Consider the following 12,729-nt stretch of genomic DNA (forward strand, 5'->3'; position numbering starts at 1 on the left):
CATCATCACGATCGTCGCCATGGCGAAGGGGAAGCCCTAAAGGGAATCTCGTTCAGAACGGGATTTCCGGACAGGCATACGCGCCGGTGGCGATCGGAGGGGTGGGAGGTACGCCGCAGGGAGGGGGGAATCATGTAGCTAGTGCTAGGCTAGCTACATGATTTTTTAAGAAAAATAGTGCTGCGCCGCCACACTGAAGATTTTAATAGAACGCCAGGGTGGTTAAAACGGAAAGAATTTGCAATAATTCAGGTTGGAGTGAGCTTGAGATTTTGGTTGAATAGCTCAGAGAAGCTCTTTTGCATAGATAACAGTTCAAGTGTTTTAACGCTTCCTGTACTGGAAAGTATAATTAGACTTTTTTTCTTTGCAACTAATGTTCTATTGTTAATCTGTATTACACATACAATTCATCATCTCATTTTATTCAACATTTATTTTTGCTTAAAGAAAACCTGTAAAGTAAAAAAAAACTCCCCTGGGGGTACTCGCCTCGGGTGGGGGAAGCCTCTGGATCCTATTGAGGCTTCCCCCGTCCTCCTCGGTCCCGCGGCGAAACTCCTCCAGAAATGGCAGCGATGTAAATATTTATCTCCCCGGCTCCAGCGCAGGCGCGGTCTTTGCTCTCTGCATGGAGATAGGCGAAAATAGCCGATCTCCGTCGGGCCGCTCTACTGCGCAGGCGAAAGTCGGACCCGACGGAGATCGGCTATTTTCGCCTATCTCCGTGCGGAGAGCCTGCAACAGCGCCCCCGCTGGGGCCAGGAGAGGTAAATAAATCAGCGCTTATTAGGCTTGTCGAGGGCGGATTCCAGGACTCTTTGGGGGACCCAGCGCTAGACTGCCTGCAGCTACAGGAGTGGGGGAAGCTTCATTGGGACCCTGAGGCTTCCCCCTCCCGAGGTGAGTACCCCCCAGGGGAACTTTTTTTTGTTACAGGTTCTCTTTAAAGAGAATCTGTACTGTTCGATTTGTACAATAAAAAACATACCAATCGAGTCACTGTTATCTCCTGGATCCCTCTTTGCTGTTTTAGCCGCTCCCCGCCGCGATCCTGTCTTTTAATTGCCAGTCTTAGGCAGTGTTTACAAACAAAAAACATGGTCGCTAACCAGGAAGTGATGTGTTTGTGTGTGTAAAGGATTATTAGGAACACCTATTCAGATTCTCATTAATGCAATTATTTAATCAACCAATCACGTGGCAGTTGCTTCAATGCATTTAGGGGTATGGTCCTGGTCAAGGCAATCTCCTGAACTCCAAACTGAGTGTCAGAATGGGAAAGAAAGGTGATTTAAGCAATTTTGACTTGAGCGTGGCATGGTTGTTGGTGCTAGACAGGCCGGTCTGAGTATTTCACAATCTGCTCAGTTACTGGGGTTTTTACGCACAACCATTTCTAGGGTTTACAAAGAATGGTGTGAAAAGGGAAAAACATACAGTATGCGGCAGTCCTGTGGGCAAAAATGCCTTGTTGATGCTAGAGGTCAGAAGAGAATGGACCGACTTATTCAAGCTGATAGAAGAGCAACCTTGACTGAAATAACCACTCGTTACAACCGAGGTATGCAGTAAAGCATTTTTGAAGCCACAACATGCACAACCTTCGAGGCAGATGGGCTACAACAGCAGAAGACCCCATCGGGTACCACTCATCTCCACTACAAATAGGAAAAAGAGGCTACAATTTGCATAAGCTCACCAAAATTGGACAGTTGAAGACTGGAAAAATGTTGCCTGGTCTGATGAGTCTCAATTTCTGTTGAGACATTAAAATGGTAGAGTCAGAATTTGGTGTAAACAGATTGGGAACATGGATCCATCATGCTTTGTTACCACTGTGCAGGCTGGTGGTGCTAGTGTTATGGTGTGGGGGATGTTTTCTTGGCACACTTTATTCCCCTTAGCGCCAATTGGGCATCGTTTAAATGCCACGGGCTACCTGAGCATTGTTTCTGACCATGTCCATCCCTTCATGACCACCATGTACCCATCCTCTGATGGCTACTTCCAGCAGGATAATGCACCATGTCACAAAGCTTGAATCATTTCAAATTGGTTTCTTGAACATGACAATTAGTTCACTGTACTAAAATGGCCCCCACAGTCACCAGATCTCAACCCAATAGAACATCTTTGGGATGTGATGGAAAGGAAGCTTCGTGCCCTGGATGTGCATCCATGTTTCCATGGTTACCATGATGTCACTTCCGGGTTCGGAAGCTATAAATTGTTTCTTTTGCAATTTTGGGTTAGCTCGAAAAAGGGTGAGGTTCACCCGAAACTGTTGCCATTAGCTGTATTGCTGGAAACATTAAGCTCAATAAAAGAGCAGTGTGCCGCAACCTTCTATTATTTAAATATATATATATATATATATATATATATATATATATATATATATATACGCTAATGTGTGTGTGTATATATACATATAGGTTGCGGCACACTGTTTTCTTATTGAGCTCAACGTTTCCAATAATACAGCTAATGGCAACAGTTTCAGGTGAATCTCACCCTTTTTCAAGCTAACCCAAAATGGCAAAATAAACAATTTATAGCTTCCGGACCCGGAAGTGACATCATGGTAACCATGGAAACAAAGTTACATATGCAAACATAGATGGGAAAATCCCCTTAAAGACACAGTCACTTATCTGACAGATGTCAGCATGAATGCAAGACGCATAATCGAGCAATCCATATCAGTGTAGTACATCACATTTCAGATCTGGAAAAAACACAATTACAGAAATAAATGCAAATCAAAGTCCTTATTTAACCCTTTTGGTCCCAGACGGTGAATCCAGTAGACCTTTTTTTGTTTCAATTTGGTGATACGATCACCTCCTCTGCGAGACCTTGGAATGTGGTCTATGACCATGAATCTCTGGTCAGAGTCCACATGTCTAAGGTCCCTACAGTGTCTAGCCACTGGTAACTCAGGGAATTTCCAGGGGAACGTACAGAATATTTATGCTGCGCAAATCTATCGCGTATTTTTTGCGTGGTCTCGCCAATATACATAAGGTTGCCAGGACAAAATAAAGCATAAATATATGTACTCTGGCATGTAAAAAAAAACAACAACTTTATTTCAAATTGAGCATCACCTGTAGAATTTTTAAATGATTGGCCCCTAACTACACTGCAAAATTTAACTACACGAGAGACAGGGATAGCTGCCCAACCGTTTGGGACCTAAAAATGTAGATACGGTAGTGGTGGACACAGGTCTGGAAACATGATCTGCTAACCACTGTTGGGTTTCTGCGATATGCAGGAATAGGGGGGCTAGCAAATTCCGCTCTGGATCAGCGGAAGCTGTGGCAGCATGGACAGGTGGTGTAGCGGCTGCTCCCCGACAGGGGCATTAATATGAAAGACTGGTCGAGCTAACATGCTTACCGCCATGAGGTGCTGGTGATGCTGTGAGACAATAGCCTGCAGTGGGCTGCCCTGGAAGAGTTTAGATCCGGATGAACATTGGAGGAGTCACGTGGGTGGTGAGACCATAACATGCCGGCACATGTTTGTTCCTAGCTTATATGCTGAAGTTCCATCATACTTGCTAGTGACTGCATTAGCTCTCTCCCCCTCTCAGAAAATCTGGAGATATTGGTACCGGTACCAGAAGGGGTGTTTGATGTGTGGTGACAAGTATTACTGAGCGCTCATGTATGGCCATGTTTTGATCATTTTAAATTGGTTGGTCTGCCTAGTTATGTACAATCCTTCAATAAAACTGTATTTGTATTTTTCTATACCTATGAGAGATCATGTATAATCATTATAAATACTGAACCTTTTTGCTCTTACATGGTCGATCCTCCTGAATGGAAGTGTGGGTAGCACTAATCAGGGTTGCCAACTCAATTTCTTATTTTTCCTGGACAAAATGGTCAAAAAATCTGGACACCCCAAGGTTTGGACGGACAGGGGGTGGAGTCAGGGGGCGGAGTCATTAGCGGGCTTTTTTTTTAGGAAACTTGTTAATTTTGGGAGGAAATAAACATAGCTGAAGCAGGTGATTACTGCATAAGGCTCATGTGAAACACAGTCCCACTGAACTGACACACAGTGCTGTCCTGCAGAGGTCTGCCACTTACACAATGCTGCCCCGCAGAGGTCTGCCACTTACACAATGCTGCCCCGCAGAGGTCTGCCACACACAATGCTGCCCCGCAGAGGTCCGCCACACGCAATGCTGCCCCGCAGAGGTCCGCCACACGCAATGCTGCCCCGCAGAGGTCCGCCACACGCAATGCTGCCCCGCAGAGGTCCGCCACACGCAATGCTGCCCCGCAGAGGTCCGCCACACACGCAATGCTGCCCCGCAGAGGTCTGCCACACACAATTCTGCCCTGCAGAGGTCCGCCACACACAATGCTGCCCCGCAGAGGTCTGCCACACACAATGCTGCCCTGCAGAGGTCTGCCACACACAATGCTGCCCTGCAGTGGTCTGTGACACACACAATGCTGCCCTGCAGTGGTCTGTCACACACAGTGACCACAAGAAGCTATATGGAGGGAGAGAGGAGGGGTGGATGATAGCACATGGGACAGAGAGGAGGAAAAGCGAGAAAAATAGTAAGGGGGATGATTTTGCATTGGAATGGGGCACAAACGGTGAGACAACTGCAAAAACTAAGACAGGTGTATTCAATAATGTCCCACTGTTTTCAGCAGTGTGATTGTATTAGGACCACAACACTATGATCAGGAGGATCAGATACAGGCACTCAAATCCCAGCCTTTGCAGCTCATAGAGGGTAACTGCTTGCCACATCTAGCTGGGGGGAGACAGACACAGCAGCAGGAGAGGTGATGTGACTGCACAGCTGTGCACTTTGTGCAAGTTCAGTTCCAGAGACATAGCATGCTGCTTCAGACACAGCATGTCACTGAGCCTGCACTGCTTGTCTCTCATCTGCTCCCAATCTGAATGTAAACACAACTGTGCATAGCTGAGCTCTACCACCTCTCATGCTGTCTGTCCGTTCCCCCACTCCACCCATCCATGTGGCAAGGAGCTAGTTTTCCCTAATCTTTATAATGTATAGTAGTGCTGCTGGTTACCTGCTGCTGCTGTCTGGGGGAGAGCAACTGAGGACGGAGAGTGAATCAGCCTTTAATCAGCCTCTCTGACCTGACTGGGACCATGATGGATATCACTCCTGAAGTTCTGGACCCACGTGGTGCACTGCTCTGAACGGGAGTGTGGGGGGCGGGCTCTCTCGGCTGCTTTTCTCTGGCTCTCTCTCATTGGCTGGAGAGAGGCAGAAGCACCACAAAGAGCACTGCTGATTGGAGGGAGGGAATAAGGAGATAGAAGCCTGGGGGTTCTTACTGATCTGCCGTGTGCTGTGTGTAGCTGCTGTTATCGCGGCTGTTTACATTTAGACGGACGCCTTCTTAGAAGTACGGACAAGTACGGACAGGGGAAATTCCCTGTCTGTAGTACGGACTGCCCGTACTTTTACGGACGGTTGGCAACCCTGGCACTAATTAAGGTGGTAGTAGAGTTCAGCCAGATTGCTCAAATATTGTATTAAAAGATTCATCTCTTGGTCGAATCTGCCCATACATCGCTAGATGTATGGCTACCTTTAGAAGACCTGAATTTTAACTTCAGCCTGTATTCAGGGCTGGCGCTTCCATAGAGGCAAAAGGGGCAATTGCCCTAGGGCCCTAGATCCTGTGGGGGCACCCCAAAGTGCCCCTCCACCCCTCTAAGTATTGTGATCCATGAGAGCAGGGAATGCTGTGTGTTTACTCTCATAGGAAAAAGATGAGGTGAATAATGGAAACCCCCAAAAATGCTTTTAGAAGACATACGATGGACAGCTAATGATGTTGTGTGACCGGGGGTGGGGGAGATTGCATCAAGCCTGGCAGCTGGCTTAGGGGCTCTGGGGTGATTTGGTTAGGAGGGAGGCATCAGGGGGGCCCCCAGGTTACTTTTGCCCCAGGGCCCCATTGTAGCTAGAACCAGCCCTGCTTGCATTTACACTATATACCATCACTAGATAGTTTACATTTTCAAACATCAAAATGCTTACAGTTTGCAAATTATTGGGCTCTTTACAGAAATTCTAGTGATCCTTGTTTTCTTATGACATCACTGGGTACTCTGTAACAACTTCCCTTTTTTACATTATGAGTAGTCAGCTGTCTGGTCAGATCTGGCGAAAACTGTATTTATGTAATGATTTTATTACAATACTTACTATTGCATGCATATTTTGTACTTTAAACATAATTTTACATTTTTAATTTACTTTAGGAATAATTGCTGGAGTGATAATTTTGCTTGGCATTGGCATTGGCTATTTGGTTTACAAGCACTTTGGACAAAACCGAACAAAAGGGTAAGATTACTTCTAACATGTACCTTTAAATCTAACTGTTGTATACTATCATAGTATGTTTTTTCCTTCTGATTATTTTATTTTTCTGGATAAATGTTGCCATATATGGGACCTTAGTACAAAAGTAATGCAACACTTGCAAGTAAGAAGGGAGCTACAGAACTATTTATGACATAAGCTTTATTTATTACAAAATAAAAGTACCGTATATACTCGTGTATAAGCCGAATTTTTTGGACCAAAAAAGTGGTCCAAAAGTGGGGGGTCGGCTTATACACGGGGCACCATGCCAATGTCCCTTCTGCAGTATCCCCTCTACACGATGATTAATCAACAGGGCACATATGTAGCCATGAGGGTTTCCCCTGCCCCCCTCCTGAGCGGAGTAGATTTAAATGACAGCGGTGTCCCCCGAGTGCCTCCCCTGCATACGTACTGTGGTTTAGCCGCACTGACAGTGTCGGCTGTGTCTCCCCCTTCCCCCGTCAGAGCGGAGCGGCATGTAAATATCAGCAGTGTGCTGATCCGAATGCCGCTCTCGCTGTGTGCAAAGTTAAAAGCAGCGGTGCGGGCTTTCTCCACTTACTTTCTAAAGTCCATCCGTGCTGCGGGGATTCCTCTATAGCAGGTCTGATGCCGGCTCATCTCTATGATGCCATCTAGGGACGCTTCTGTCATAGAGATGAGCCGGCATCAGACCTGCTATAGAGGAATCCCCGCAGCACGGACGGACTTTAGAAAGTACGTGGAGAAAGCCCGCACCGCTGCTTTTAACTTTGCACACAGCGAGAGCGGCATTCGGATCAGCACACTGCTGATATTTACATGCCGCTCCGCTCTGACGGGGGAAGGGGGAGACACAGCCGACACTGTCAGTGCGGCTAAACCACAGTACGTATGCAGGGAAGGCACTCGGGGGACACCGCTGTCATTTAAATACTACTCCGCTCAGGAGGGGGGCAGGGGAAACCCTCATGGCTACATATGTGCCCTGTTGATTAATCATCGTGTAGAGGGGGATACTCTGGCTAGAATGCATGATTTATTTACATACCTACTGCTCTGCTTTGCAGAGGGGACAGGACAGTCATGGCTGCATATGTGCCCCATACATTCATCATTGTGTAGAGGGGGATACTCTGGCTAAAATGCATGTTTTTTTTACATACTGCTCTGCCCTGGAGAGGGGATGGGGACACAGGCATGGCTAGTTGGCTACATATGTGCCCTAATCACACAGCACTATGTAGAAGAGTGGGATACTTTGGCCGAGACGCACACAACTATAATTTCCATTTTGCTTTGGAAGGGGAGCAGGGGCACAGTCATGGCCGCATATCCTCCTAAACCACGCCACATATGCTGGATTGGGTGCTTGTTGTGTAGTGTATGGCAAATGGAACAATGACCTTAGACCTTTGCATCCCCTCCTTGGCTTATACACGAGTCAATCATTTTTCCCAAGTTTTTTGGGCAAAAGTTGGGGGGTCGGCTTATACACGGGTCGGCTTATACACGAGTATATACGGTACCAAGAGTTTCAACAGTAACAACAGTTAAACATTCGCCCCCTAATAAAACCAAAGGTATTATATATCAGAACAGAAGTAATGAAGTCCGGGCACCAGACAGAAGTAATGCTTCAATCACACCTTTATTACATCCCCAAGAATTCCAGAAAATAATACAGTGGAGACCTGACAGCCGTTTCGCAGAAGCACCTGCTAGTTTAAATACATGTACAGGTAAGAAGGAACAGGCTTACCGCACTTCCTGAGCCGCCCCACCGCCGAGCGCACGCTCAGTGTCAAGCGCCGCCCCGAGCCGCTGATTCGCCGTTAGATTCGAACATCACCCTCTCGGGGACGTCTCACAGGCGAGACGTAGAGACGAGACTGTGAGACGTCCCCAAGAGGGTGACGTCAGAATCTACTGGTGAATCAGTGGCTCGGGGCGGCGCTTGACACTGAGCGTACCAGGTACATATTGCTTGGGTAGGGCTTTAACTGCCAACAACATATGCCACACATTGTTGGCAAATTGTCTCCCCCGGAAGCAGCGGGTAGAGGTGCCAACATTATTCCTCCCTCTGCCTCCCTGCCTTGAGAAGCGGTGCAGCGGGTAATTACTCACCGATCACTCGCTCCATGCCGAATGTCGCAAGTCGCAGCCGCTTCTTCTCTCTCCCCTCTTTCCTGTATTACGTATGATTATATACGCGTCTTACAGGATTAGGAGAGCAGAGAGGTGCCTGCAGCCGCAGGGGACACTGCATGGAGTGAGCGATCGGGTGAGTAATTACAACCCGCACAACTGCGTGCCAGGCAGGGAGGCCACAGGAGGGGGGAGCCTATGTGAAGGGAGGGAGGAAGATGTTGGCCCCCCTCCCACAGTGGTACCCATACCTGCTACCTATACTGGGAGCTCCTTTAGCTATACCTTCTACCTATACCTACTATCTATACTGGGAGTACCTATACCTACTACCCAGATTTGGGTACCTATACCTGCTACCTATACTGGGGCACCTATTCCTGGCTATCTGTACTGGCTGCACCTATACCTATCTACCTGTACTGGGGGCATCTATTCTTGACTACCTATACTTGCTGCACCTGTATCTGGCTACCTGTACTCGCGTACCTATTCCAGGATACCTATACTGACTGCACCTATATCTGGCTACCTGTACTACTGCACCTATACCAAAACAGGAATAGTAGGATACCAGTACATATCTGATATCGTTGGATTCAGCAGAACAAGGGCTTTTTTACAAACATTAACATTTTTGTCCGTTAATGTAATGGTTTATTTTTTATTACACTATTTATTAACATATTTCACTCAAAAATGTTGTTATATCTCCAGAAAAATTACAACATTTTGTTTCAGTGTTCAAGCCCAATTCGTTACAGAAAAAACAATATATAATAATATGTCCTATTTCATGTAGGTTTTCTTGTCAAAAATCCTAAGTGAACCTAATGAGTACAAAATGTCTAAAAACTGTTTGGAAGTAGATGTTCGCGTTTAGGACAAATCAGCTGGCAACAAAAGTTAAATGTTCATTTAAACCTTGTGGAATCAAACTGCTGCATTCAACCACCTTTGATTTTATTGGGGGAATGTTTTAACTATTTCAGTTTGTCTTTTGGTACTGTGCATTTTGTAATAAATAAAACTCTGAGCTCCTATAGTTTTATAATGAACTATTCTGTTGTGTATGTCAATAGATAATGAAATAATGTTTTATTAAAGGACTACTGTAGGGGGGTAGGGTGAAAATGAGTTGAACTTACCTGGGCTTCTAATGGTCCCCCGCAGACGTCCTGTGCCCGCACAGCCACTCACTGGTGCTGCGTTCTCTGCCGAAGGCGCAGTGGTTTTCCGACTTTAAAGTCGGAAATTCCGGAAGTAAACCAGAGGCGGGACCTGAACATCGGTGAGTGGCTGCGTGACCACAGGCCGTCTGCGGGGGACCATTAGAAGCCCCAGGTAAGTTCAATTTTTTTTTTACCCCTACCCTCCTACAGTACTCCTTTAATGCATTTTTTTATATAACAGAATAGGATATCAGGATCCGCCTAAAAAGTACCATCTAAAAAGTAGTAATTTATTAAGGCTCTTTAAAATCCAGGACAGACAATAGCAAGTGTGAGCCGGGTCACCATGACGCACGGCGTTTCAGAGTACAGCTCTTTCTTCTGATAGTTCAGGCACACACTCTAACTTCCCTCTCAACAGTCCTGCTATTTAACACACAAGAGAGGACCTGATGGAAGACTATGTAAAAACTTCACATATGCATACATACATATTCATAAGTTATTACATCCAACAGGCCTTCCTTCAACATACAATAGAAAAGTGCAATAGAAAAATGTTACAAATACACATAAGAAAACTAAAATTGCAACCCTGTAGTTAAGCCAGAGGTATGGGTAGAAGAGCCCAAATCATCCATTAACATTCAGACTTACTCCTTTGTATTTAAACACCGGAGTTCCGTCTCTCATTGTGTAATTCAGTATGCAGTGGGGTCAGCCAATTGCTACACAGCCGACAACGTCCGCTCGGCTCATTCTCCTTCCCCTGAAGCCGCTAGCCAATCACAGACGCACCTCCAGCGTCCGCTTGAAGACTACAGACAGTGTATGCATGCAGCGGACTGAAGCCGCCGCCGACCAATCACAGGCACGCCTACAGCGTCCGCCTGAAAGTTTCTGCACGGCACAGGGAGCTGCTCACGCCCCCCTAGGAAACGCCGACCAATAGAAAAGCGAGCGGCAACGTCCGCTCATAAACACCATAAAGAAATACTGCAGGACAGTCCTGCCATAAATAATAATAATAATGGTCTAAGCGATCACAGCAGGAGCGAAAGTCGCTCCACACAGTTGCTCCACACGCGCCAGCATATTATAGGTGGGCAACATGCCGGCATTCAATCCACGCAAACGGGTGAAGCCACCCTCACCTCACAAGCAGCTACTCAAACATGGCGTAATGAAATCTACTCAAACCACAAGCACTGCAGGCTAATAAACCCCCGCAGTGACAATTTACATCTGCAAGGGAGGTGAGGGTCGCAGCCCCATCCGCATATCCTGTCAAATAATCCCTAGGTGTATTGCAAAAACATTACAAAGTCACCCCTCTACTATATACTTGTTAAATCATATTCCCGATTTAAACCTTTGGGCTGTAAGGTCTCCAATCTCTTTATCCAATAATTCTCTCTTTTGAGTAACTGCTTGTGTCTATCACCTCCTCTTCTCAGCATAGGGATTCCCTCCAACACCTGCATCCGTAATTGAGATAAGCCGTGATTAAAGGTGGTAAAATGGTGTGAAACAGATAATTCAAGATTTTTATTCCTGATCGTAGATTTGTGAGACGCTAGCCTATCTCTAATGCTGGGGATACACGGTACGTTTCTGTACTGTGTATCGAGCCGCTGATGCTCCCAGCTGATCATTTCCGACAGGTCCGATGACCCGCCGGATCGATTCCCCGCTCAATCCCCGCGAGCGAACAATAGCGGGGAGTCGAGCGGAAGAAAAGGAAGCGCCCGCGGGAACGAGCGGGAATCGATCCGGACGGTGGCAGGGAGCGCGGGGACGCGGCGGGAGTCGATCCGTGTATACCCAGCATAAGAGACTGTGTAGTTTTACCTACATATCCAATCACAGAGGGGCATTTCTATAAATAGACAACAAACTTGGAGTCACATGTATAGTGCCCCTTAATTTTTATTTTAGTGCCTCTGCAGGGACACTAAAAAAATGGCAATATCAGAAAAAATAGACCCCATTCCTGACACTATAGGTCGACCTATAGTGTCAGGGATGGGGTCTATTTTTTCTAATATTGTTATTTTTTTAGATAAGATCTTGAACCCCATTGTACTGACCCTCGATTCCCACCTTAGGGACACGCAACATTTTTTAACAACTATCTCAACTTTTGACAAATTGAGTGATGACACTATTGGTCACTATGGATATGAATAGTTTGTATACTTCCATACCCCATGATGGGGGATAGGAAGCAATTGAGCATTACCTGCAGATCTGTACGGATTTCGATAAGGAGCAAAGGAATTTTCTTATCCAATTATTGTGTCTTTTGTTAAGATACAATTACTTTCTTTTTGGGGATACCTTCTACGTGCACTGGAGAGGTACGGCGATGGCCTCGAACGTGGCCCCTTCCTATGCAAATTTATTTATGGGCCTCTATGAGGAGGCATTTGTGTTTTCTAATTGTTTTTTTTGTAAACCTGCTTTACTTTGGCGTCGATATATCGACAATTTTTTTGTTTGTGGGATGGGCCACGTTCAAGACTAGAAGCCTTTGTGGACCAGCTGCATGGGGCATGTCCAGAAATCAAACTAACCATTGAGAGTAACCCAGAGAGAATCAATTATTTGGATACGTGGGTGGTGAAAGAGAATGGTCATTTGACCACAGATCTTTATGTAAAACCCCCTGATAGAAATTCCATTCTTCACTACAACAGCTTTCACGTTGCTAATGTCAAAAATAACATACCGAAAGGCCAGTTTAAGAGGGTTAAAAGGATAGTCAGTGACCCACAGGGGCGTAGCTAAAAATGACTGGGCCCCATAGAAAAAAATGTATGCCCCCCCCCCCCCCCCCACACACACACACAACCTTTCAACCCCACAGACCTCCCACCCAAATATTCCTCCAGGACCCTCCACCCCAACATTCCCACATCCCTCTAAGTACAATATAAGTAGCCAGGTCTATAGGTGTCCCCAGTTTAGGTAGTAGTCAGGGGCATAACTGAAAATCACTGGGCCCCCTTGCGAAAATGTTGATAAGCC

The 12,729-nt window shown here is 46.2% G+C and overlaps 1 protein-coding gene across 2 annotated transcripts in view; it reads left to right on the forward strand.

The window, feature by feature from the left end:
- LOC137546849 (C4b-binding protein alpha chain-like) overlaps positions 1-12,729 on the forward strand; it is an 865,201-nt gene that overhangs the window by 833,809 nt on the left and 18,663 nt on the right. For both annotated transcript variants that reach the window (XM_068269787.1, XM_068269786.1), the window contains exon 17: positions 6,289-6,373. In XM_068269787.1, coding sequence (XP_068125888.1) covers positions 6,289-6,373 — 85 coding nt within the window. The remainder of the gene's footprint in view (positions 1-6,288; positions 6,374-12,729) is intronic.

This window comes from Hyperolius riggenbachi, chromosome 2, assembly GCF_040937935.1.
Source record: "Hyperolius riggenbachi isolate aHypRig1 chromosome 2, aHypRig1.pri, whole genome shotgun sequence".
Taxonomy (NCBI): Eukaryota; Metazoa; Chordata; class Amphibia; order Anura; family Hyperoliidae; genus Hyperolius; species Hyperolius riggenbachi.